Source organism: Bombus impatiens, unplaced genomic scaffold (genome assembly GCF_000188095.3).
Source record: "Bombus impatiens unplaced genomic scaffold, BIMP_2.2 scf_2222, whole genome shotgun sequence".
NCBI classification, from domain to species: domain Eukaryota; kingdom Metazoa; phylum Arthropoda; class Insecta; order Hymenoptera; family Apidae; genus Bombus; species Bombus impatiens.
The window spans coordinates 3256718-3267677 of NT_178641.1; the positions used below are offsets into that span (position 1 = coordinate 3256718).

At 41.4% G+C, this 10960-nt stretch overlaps 1 protein-coding gene across 5 annotated transcripts in view; it reads left to right on the forward strand.

The window, feature by feature from the left end:
* The first annotated feature begins 301 nt into the window (after positions 1 to 301).
* The window catches only part of LOC100742000 (transcription factor Sox-2), a 124345-nt gene continuing 113686 nt past the window's right edge, over positions 302 to 10960 (forward strand). Inside the window, exons 1-2 of one of the 5 annotated variants that reach the window (XM_003494405.4) lie at positions 306 to 3247; positions 5440 to 5781. In XM_003494405.4, coding sequence (XP_003494453.2) covers positions 1884 to 3247; positions 5440 to 5449 — 1374 coding nt within the window. In that variant the 5' untranslated portion in view covers positions 306 to 1883 and the 3' untranslated portion in view covers positions 5450 to 5781. Of the gene's footprint in view, positions 3248 to 5439; positions 5782 to 10960 lie in introns of those variants that run through there. The other 4 variants (XM_024371966.2, XM_012393224.3, XR_004462852.1 and 1 more) reach the window with 4 other exon arrangements.

The window sequence follows — 10960 nt, forward strand, 5'->3', positions numbered from 1 at the left end:
AGGAAATGAGAAAACGCTGGCGTGCCAAAAGTTGAACGATTCGTTTGCAATCGAAAATCTGGTTGGGATAAAAATAATTCCGACGAAGGCTACTTTCTACTAAAAAAATTACTGGTCAGGAAGAAAGCGCGATACGAGGCAAAACATCGATAAGATACGATAGCCTACGCAGTTAGAATGCACTTGCACGCGTACTCGCCAGTTCAGCGTAAAGTAACAGCGTGAAATTATTATCTCGACCAACGTTGCTGAAAGTTAAACCCTTGCAATATATACTTATTCAATATATACCTATTCTATGTTTTACAAGCGTATCGTCTCCACCTTTGACCCGGTCAAGCGATACCAAGAGCAAAACTAATTCGTTACGCCAGCCTCTAATCGCCTGTATCTATAACGAGGAAAAAAAAACATACTATTGGGCCCTAAAACCAGTCATAACGTAGCCAAATATGTGAATATTATTGCGCGTTGGTAAGGAAAATTCGAAGGTCACGGTAGAAATCGCACGTAGATGCGTTGGAAGAAGGAAATGTAAGGGTGAAAGAGAGTGCGGGGTGCGATAGAGAAAGGAGACGCGCGCTGTTCTAGCGTCCGGCGTTGACGAACGTTTCGTGAGTGTTTTGAGGGTGGAAAGCGGATAGGGGGCGGGGGGTGAGAATGCTGGGCAGAAGAACGCGTGGACGAAACACTGGCGACCCGAAGAGCCGAGGGCAGAAACGGAGCGAGGCGAAGATCGCCAGGCGAGAGACGAACGCTCGTGCAGTTGGCAAAGAGGGAGCGAGAGAGAGAGAGCGAAAAAGCTGGGAAGAAAAAAGCGTGAGTCGAAGTGAGAAGCGACGAAGTGAGCGAACTTGGAGGGGTGCGGGGGAGGGGGTGAAAGCTATACCGCGAGAGGTCGTCGGGGTTGTTGGCATGACGTCACGGCGTAATGGCGCCGCCTTCGGCGTCGAAGGGAGCCGCGCGATTGGTCGAGAGAAATGATGGCAGGCTTGCGTGCCAATCGATTGCCGTTGGTAGGCTCGGGTCTGGTCCGACGGTCGGTTGGGTATGGTTGTTGGTAGCAAGGTAGGTAGGGTTGCTTAGAGAAGGGGCAGTGAGCGTCGAAAAACAGAGAGAGGGGGGACAGTCGCCTCGGCAGGAAGTGAGCCCCGAGAGTGGGACCCGAAGGCGAAATCCACAAATGCTCAGACAGTCAGTTCCCTCCGTAGAGAGAGGAGGTGTTGCTAGGAGTCGGTCTTGTTCTTCTGCATCTCTGCATTAGTACATAGGAATAAGAGTAGTAGTAGGAGAGAATTCGAACGGGGACAACTCAGTGAATCGAATAAAGCTCGCAACAGTGAACGCACAGCAATACGCGTGTAACGACGTAGGAGCGTCGAGAGGAGTCATCGGCGTCGATGTTATTATCTTGGACACAGTGAGAAGAGAAAGTACAGTGACAGTGAATAATCGTCGTCGGACGTGTAAACATTGGTTGTTGGTCGTTGGCGTTGAGAATCGTACGCGGACTCGTACGCAGCGCCGTGTCAAATCAGTATAGTGTTCCAGCAGTTTGGAAACGGTGTCGGTGGTTGTGTTGTCGCGCGTAAATTTCAACAAGTGGTGCAGTAATCGAAAGAAGTTAAAACAATCTCGTTTGACCGAGGGGGAATTGGACGGTACAGCTTCCATGTCACATAATCCAAGAGAAATAAGGAGCAATTCATTTGGTGCGTAGTATTCGCCAGATTCGAATTTCCGTCGTGGATTGACAGGAGACTCGGCGCGTCAACGTTCTTCGACAGTGCGCTACCGCGTCCTTTTCGGCGTTTCGTCGAATTTCTTGACGTCGAGTAGTACAAAAAAAAGGCAGCAAACTGTACGGGCACAGGGAGGAAGACATGCTTACGATGGAGTCTGACCTAAAAGGCGGCAGCCTGCACGGTCAAATGCCACCTCATCCGCATCAAGGTGTTTCGCCAATGGGACACCATACCGGTGTATCACCGTACGGTACCCTCGGCTCGATAGTTCATAGCCCAGCGTTATCAGGAAGTCCTCCGAGTACCGGAGGTTTAACGTTAGGTTTACAACATCATCATCAAACGCCTCAACATCATTACACATCCATGCAGGCGGCACAACAACAAAGCATGCATTCGTTGGCGCAACAAAACGCTGCACAACAACAGCAACATCACCCGCACCAGCAGCAACAGCAACAGCAACAGCAACAGCAGCAACCACCACCGCCTCAACATCATCAGGCACCGAACAACAATAACAATACCAGTAAGAACAACAACATCGACCGCGTGAAAAGGCCGATGAACGCGTTTATGGTGTGGTCCCGTGGCCAACGGCGTAAGATGGCTCAAGAAAATCCAAAGATGCACAACTCAGAAATTTCGAAACGATTGGGTGCAGAGTGGAAACTACTCAGTGAAACTGAAAAACGTCCATTCATCGATGAAGCGAAACGATTACGCGCGGTGCATATGAAAGAACATCCCGACTACAAATATAGACCACGCCGTAAAACAAAAACCTTGCTGAAGAAAGACAAATTCCCAATTGGAAGCGGAGTAGCCGGCGTCGGAGGTATGCTGGGCGTAGATCAGCGGCAAGTCGGTGCTACCGGTGGGCCGCAACAAGCTCAATTATCCCGTGATGTGTATCAAATGCCAAACGGTTATATGCCGAACGGATATATGATGCACGATCCCACAGCCGCTTATCAGCAGCACGTTGCGTATGGCGGTCACATGGGAGGCGCAGCAGCCGCTGCAGCTGCTTCTGCTGCTGGGTATCCCAGGTACGATATGGGCCATCACATGGGCGGTGGTAGTCCGAGTCCCATAAATAGCTACATGAACGGTTACGGTGGTTACGGCAGTGGCAGCGTACCAGGCGGATCCCCATCACCGTACCATCAAGCGCAGCCAGGATCGCAAATTTCCAGTCACAGTCCGAGCGGCAGTAGTATAAAATCCGAACCGACGAGTCCAGCGAGCGGCGGAATTCACACACCACCAACGGCAGCGTCGTCGACAGGCGCAGCTGGGGGGCAAGTTGTGAAACGGGAATACATGGGCCAGCAACAGAATCAGCAGGCGCAGGGTGATTTGAGACAAATGATCTCGATGTATCTGCCCCAGGGTGTCGAGCAAGGAGTCGTCCAGCACGGCGCCGGTGTCTATTCGCCTGGTCCGTCACCGGATCCGCTGGCACAGCATCATCCCTCAATACCGCCACTTGGTCACATGTAAGCTCAATTTTTTTGTTACTATTTTTTGCCTGCTTATGGGCCTACATTTAAGCCTATGATCGTTATCTTGCTCGATGGATAAATGATACTTTTTTAAATATAATTATAGTTGAATGTAGTTCGTTAATTGATTATCGATCGTTGAATGATCGAACGAGAATTCCGTAACTTTCCATCTAGCAGGACTCGATAGTATTTGTTGTTCCTTTTACATTGCCCTACAAGGGTAGGATAAACCTTGATCGAGTTGATTATGTCTTTTAGATCGATTAAGCTTACATTTCACGTAAAATCCGTCCTCGCTACGTGCAATTGTATCTTTGCACGATAATCGTAGTTGCATCATGGTTAACCATCGAGAAAGACGCTCTCGGTTTATCCTTTTCCCTTAGTAGTATTAAGTTATCCGAAAAGTTGCTTTCGTTTCATAAGGTGATAATAGATGAACGACAATTACTGTTTTATGTTATTTTATTGAATTAGGCAGTATGATCCATTTCGTTCTATTTTTATTATTACGTTTGTGCATAATTTAATAATCTAATATAAAACAGAAAACACAGTGCATCTATTATTTCCTTGTAAAACGGAAGAAACTTTTCAGACAACCTAAAATATAGCTTGTGTCCACGTTCGAGCTTCCAAGCAAACTAAAGAAACTGTCGGAAAGAACGACAACCGTTTAGTAAAGAAATCGTACGACGGAATTATCCATGTTTATCATAAATATATAACGTTGAAAAAAAAACAACCTCGAACGTGGTACGAGCGATCGCGAGCGATTTGGAGCTGATTTAGAGCCGAATCGATCGCATCTCGTAGCAACTACCCGTAAAGCAACACCCCCGCTTGCCATCCGCAAATCTAGCGCCTTTGCATTTTCACGCTAATATCATTCACCGCGACATTTCTACTTCTGGACCCTGATGATCAGTCCTCAGTACGGAACAATTAGCGCCGCTATCAGAAATCCCATGCTAGTCACCGCTCTAATCCGAGATAATGGCGAGTAACTAGCAGACTACGTAACAAGATTACGCGAGCTATCCCCAATCGAACAATCTATCGAGTGTAAATCAACACAATGGTTAGCAGCTAAATAAGACAGCGTCGTTTTATCCCATTCGTTTTAACCGAACCATCGCAAATTTCGCCTGCAAAGCAATCTCTTTCTAAACAGATATTTTTCTTCCTCCTGTTATTCTGCTTCTTGCCGAAACGATGTACTCGAACGTGATAAAACAGAGTGGGCGTTCTTGTTCTTCGCCGCACCTTACTGCTTTAATTCGGTTGGAAGAATGATCACGTTTCGGATGCCGGGTTAGATGAAGCGTTTAGAAATGTTAGGACGCGTTCACTCGATCAATCAGACGATCGACGAGATTAATTCATCGTGGGAGCGTGATAGAATCGCGCGCGAAACCAGCGATATTTTGCAAGATTTACGAAGACGATCTAGCAACGACGCGCTAGATAAACAACGAGACTCGTCCGATGTCGTAAGAACATCGTGCGAAGTGATATCTATTGCGATGTTAAGCTATCTTTCCCTCTCATGTCCTTTCTTTCTTTATTTCTTTCTCTTCATACGTACTTTCCTTTTGTTCCGTTATGCACGATAGCCGATAAAATTCTTTTCCTCTTTTCACATTTCTTCCGTAGCTTCTCTTATTTCTCTTATAATCCGTTTTATATGCACCTTCTTTCGATATTGCGAAATGTCCGTTTTGATACCGCGTCGCGATCATCTGCTCTAGGGTCCAGAACGTAGGGAATTTCGGATGGTTTACACTTAAGATTTATTTCTCGTGGGTCAATGAATTGGTGGGATGATTGTTGAGTTTAAACGTGTCGAGCTTCGTGGATTGAGTCAAGAGAAACCTCATCGACCATTTTTATTTTCTCCCCACTACTCTGTTCCGGATCACCGATGTCGGTCGTATCATTTTTTTTTCCTCCCCCCTGTTTTTTTTTTACCTTTTCTTTCCACTCGCGATCGTTTCGTTTCGGGGAACACGATCGATCGAGAATTTTAATCTCCGTACGAGTTTGGACTCCGATGGTGTCGGAGAAACGAGAGAACAACTTCTGACCAACGGTGAGTGCTTCTTCTGACTCATACTAGCGACGCGAGAACACAGTTACAAGAAACAATCCCAATTCCTAACGTAAAACCAATAATATCGTAGGATAGCTTAAAATGTCGGGCATGGAAGGACAGCTGTTCGCCCGGACATCAAAATACGCTACGAAATCTTACGATTAAACAACAGAATAAAGAAAAAAAGGACTAATGAGAAGTGATGCGAACGAGAAAGTAGGGGCCTAGACGAGATCGCAAGGGGTTTGTCGCAATTACGGAAGGAAATTTCACTAACAAATACACTAGGGTAAAAAGTATCCAATAGAGATTAAGTTATGCCTAAGATCGATTCCTTTGGTATGCGCAACTTAACGCGGTGATAGTTTGAAAATATTTTCTTAAAAATATCAGGTTAAAATTAAAAAAAAAAGATAAAAAATAAAAAAAAGAAAAAAAAATAAAGGTTCGTAGGTTAAGACGATTGCGCAATCGAGAAACTACAGGACCGTGGGGGGGACTGGGTGGCATGCCAAAGTTTTTCGCCATCTCGGTATGAAATTTGCATCGTAGATTAAACAGAAAAAATCGCATCGTATATAATTTGTCGCCATTACCAAAGAAAATTTGACTAGCGAATGAACGAGGTTAGAGAGTGTGGAATAAAGATTAAGTTACACCTGAAATTAGTTCCTGTGGTATGTGCGACTTAACGTGGAACCGGTTTATCAATATTTTGTTTAAAACAGTCTGGTAAAAATAAAAAGTATCGAATGGTTGAAACGGTTGCGCAATCGAGAAGCTACGGGATCATGGGTGGGCTGAGTGGCATCCCGAAGTTTCTCGCCATCTCGGTATGAAATTTGCATCGTAGATTAAACGGAAAAAATCGCATCGTATATAATTTGTCGCCATTACCAAAGAAAATTTGACTAGCGAATGAACGAGGTTAGAGAGTGTGGAATAAAGATTAAGTTACGCCTGAAATCGGTTCCTGTGGTATGTGCGACTTAACGCGCTAACCGTTTGTCAATATTTTGCTAAAGATATCTGGTAAGAGTGAAAATAAAAATGAAAAACACGGGATAACAAAGGGGTCGAGTGGTTAAAACGATTGCGCAATCGAGAAGCTTCGAGATCGGTAGGAAATTCGCCTCGCAGATAAACTAAAGGCGGGATCGCATATAGTTTGTCACCATTACCGAGGGGGGAAATTTGACTAACGAATGAACGAGGCTAGAAATAGATTTAAATCTTGAATAGAGCTAGGTAAGTACGAAACAGGTAAAATAAAAATAGCGATAAAAAAAAACTGTAAAAATGTAAATAAAAAAAAAGGAAGGGGCGGGTTAAAGCAGTTGCGCTACCAGGAATCTAATAGATCGCAAGAATATGGGTGACGCGGAAAATATTTTTTCGCAAAACAGAAAGAATGATGAATCATAAAATCAATTAAGAAAAAATGGTTTACAGTGACCTGCCCTACCAAGATTTTGGGGATATGTTACGCGTATGATGTACCGTGGATTCGAGGGAGGCTATTGGCGTTCGACACAAATCGAATACACAAAGGACAAGCAACAGACAGGGGGAACTACGCCGATTTCTTTTGAAAGATCCTTGTTTGCAGTTATACATTCTTGGCAAGTGGACAACGAGTTCTGTTTATTCCTTCAAATTTGCGACAAATCCGCGCTTTTGCGGTCCCTATTTTCTTCGTGCACCGTTTGCAAGAGAGAGGGACGGAAAAATACCGCTAGTATGTGTATGAATTAGATTATAAACGTGACCGCGCATCGACGACTAATATAAAGTTAACTTACGTCCGGCCCCTGAGGTGCTTTCACTTTGCGATGCAAAAAGGATTGAAACAGAGACCGATCGAATCGGGGAAAGTCGTCGATTCGCGTCAATTTATAATAGATGGTAAATTAGTATTAGGTTGCCCGAAAAGTATCTTTCGTTTCGTAAGGTGACAATAGATGAACAATAATTTCTGTTATATTATTTTATTGAATTAGGTATGATTCATTTAGTTCTATCTCTATTACTATGTTCGTGCATAATTCAATAAATTAATATAAAACAAAATACATTGTGCTCCATTATTTCTTTATGAAACGAAAGAAACATTTCGGACAACCTAATATCTTCCAACGGAGAATGATAACGGTGAGAAAGAGAGAAAACGAGAGATGATCGAGCCTCCTACTGTGATAAAATATTAGAGAAAAAGAAAACTAATGGCTGAAACGTAAATAACAACAATATAGAAAATTTTCAGGGTATAGTCATCGCGATATGAAAGAGAATGGGGAAAGTGATAGAAATCACAGAACAGGGTACATGTAAAGAAGTGGTGACAGAGAATAAGGAACTGTACATATATGTATACAAATTTACGTAAAAAAAAAATATATATATATATTATATATATACAGATATAGAAGCTCGTGTATATTTTCCGCGTTAACAATAATTTTTCTCTTATTCGTATAGTGACGTCTCGTTCGACGTCGATATAATTTTCACTCACTCTATCGTTTCTATCGTGGTCGTTCTCCGCACATTTTTAAGATCGCTCTAATTGTCATGAAAGAACGATAAATGAACTAATAGGTAAAGTACGACACAAACAAGTGTTATACATATACGAAAGATAGAAATAGGAAATGAGAAAGAAAGAATGCAGTGGTATGAATGACCGCGGAAAAGTTCACATGACGATTATTTGCGTGAGATGACCTGGTCGAAATTGACATATAGACGCGGTTTTATAGATGTTCATCGATCGCAATAGTGTGAATGGTTCAAAAGGACAAGGAGCATAGAAATTTATTGTATATATCATTAAACTTAATTTTGTAAACATAGCTCCCGCCGATCGGAACAGCACTAGAAATGTTGTCCGGGAAACTGTGTTCATATGGAAATACGGGGATAATACCTTAACAGACTTTATGGTTATCAACCTTGCAGATAGATTATTTATGGTCAATGCCCCTTTTCCTTTTTAGTTTTTATCGCAACTTAATCAATTTTATTTATTTCTTTTAAATGCTTCGTGATCCGGATACGTTCATGATTATAAATTACATTTTATTTTATCCTTTTCTAAAATTACTTATGCTTATTCAAATCATTATAATCATTAATATTATTACATGTTGTAGTCATTATGAATAACTTTCGTCGATCCTCGAACCTATCAATAAATCTTTCTATTTTTTTAATCCTGTTCAAACGTCCGGTACTTTTCGAATTTCGATCAATACAAAATTGCGTCATATGTATATATATTCCGCATATATGTGTTTGTACTCTGTAGACTATACCGTTCCGGGAATCAACAAATTGCATCCGATATGCGATGAAAACTAATGGAGGACGACGAAAAATTAGAAATAAGAAACTATTAGGTAAAGAGATAAGAGTAAATTTTGCCACGTTTCCTTGAATTATAAGTTGGATCAATCGTAACAGATTCCGTGGTGTAACTGCGTCGTGGTTTATTGTAAGAGATTTTTAAAATTATCGATTGATTGACGAAACTCCACTGCGCTAACTTTCCAGATATTTTAGCGGGCCAATTTCTCGATTTATAGTATTTTAAGAGTTTTAGTCGAAGCTTCTCCAATATCTTAAATTTCTCCGTATCGCTTACTGCGAAATCCGATCAAGAGAAAGAAGAACGTATATATTATATCTTTGTGTATTTTTATTCTTATTTCATTTTCTTTGAATTACCAAAAGAAAGATATTTTTATTTCATTTTCTTCTTCGAAATACCAAAAAAAGTAATTCTTATTTTTTTTCTTTGAATTACCAAAAAAAAAGATATTTTTATTTAAGTTTCTTCGCCGAAATACAAAAAAAAAAAATAAGAATTATTTTTTTCTTTGAATTAACAAAAAAAATAATTTTTATTTTTTTTTCTTCTTCGAATTATCAAAAAAAAAGTAACTTTTATTTTTTTTCTTTTTCTTCCAATTACCAAAATAGTGTTTTTCTTTCCTTTTTTTTGAAGCACTATGAAACAATATTCCTGTCTTCAAAATATCACTTTTGAAATTATTTGATATCATTACCCTAGAAAATCTAATAGTGTTTCCAGAAACAGTAAAGAAAAAGATATAATCGTCATCCTCCGTTCGTTTTTGAAACAATAGCTACACAATCTTGTCATATGAGAGTGCAAAACGAAGAAAAGAAGAAAGATATTTGTACAAATTATTGAATAATTATAACCGTGCGAATTTTTAAGTCCATTACGCTTTGTATTGTAAATATATTCACCATGGCAACGATAGGTCATGGTGATCCTACTTTATATAGAATATATCTATATACTAATTGTAATTAGATCATCTGTGTTTCATTTTTTCTATGCAATTTCCACCGACAAACCCATTGAAAGAATATCGAAGAGCCAAAGATACGAATCAGGTAATTGAGTCTTCCACGGAAGAACGATTTGACTCTTGTGTGTACTTTGCATGCATCCTCTGCGTGAATCTTTTACAAGCTTTCCCTCTGTCCTATCTATCTTTCTGTCATCTTTCGATCATCCCAGCAATACGAGTGAAACGATTTCAATCTTCCAACCGATCTAACGGCTAGAATACTGGTAACATTCAGAAATATTTCGACGATAATCTAAACGTACGCTCGCGCTCGACAATATCCTAGTTGCTCTTCTATTTCAAAATTACATGTCAGGAATTGGAAGGATGGATGGCTGAGAATTACGTTTTCGTGCGCGACAACGATTCAGAACGTGCAGAGTAAATTTATCGAAGCTACTTACGAGAGTTACGAGAAAATTATATATTCAGATAGCCGAAAAGCGATAGAAATTAAAATCGCGAGGAATCGTAAAGAAACGTCATCGACGATAAAAATGATAATCAGGATATCGCGACGTGATAAGAATCCGCGAAGAAGTTGTCACGTTGTGATCGAACTTTAGAATTCAAGTAATTCTCTGTCAAATTCTACGATAATGGGAACGTGAATTTCTAACTGAGACGATCAGAATCGACGATTAGGTAACGGCGGTCCGAGGCAGAAGTCCGTGAAGTTGTCAATTCGCGATCCAACGTCAGAGTTAGAGCAATATACCGAAAAATTTCACAATGCACGAAACGTAAATTTCCGAACGAACGATTAACGTCGACGATTAGCTATTGCTGCGAGGCAAGAATTCGCGACGAAGGCGTGGATTCACGAACGAACGGCGCTGGTAACGAGACGATTTGAATTTTTCAGTATCCTTTTCCTCGCTGAATAGCTGTTTTTATTTGCGAGCTCGGCTCATAGCCACCGCGAAATGTCCCAATAAATATAACGCTCGGCACGGACGAGTGGAGACATTAATTCGCGCCAATAAATATTCCCATCGTTCCGGCACATAAACCTGGCGTTTGTCATATACACGCAGTCATTTCGGTTAAAAGGCATTCCCTGTGCCACTGAATGCAAATGCGAGTGCTCGTTGTGCGTGCCGTAGGGTCTCTAAAGTGCTTTCAATTACGTGTTCCACCTAATGTCCTGGCCTGGAGGGCCGTTTTCCTATGTTTTGCATAACCGGGATTTTCAAGTGTTTCACGCCCCACGAGGACGCGCGACGC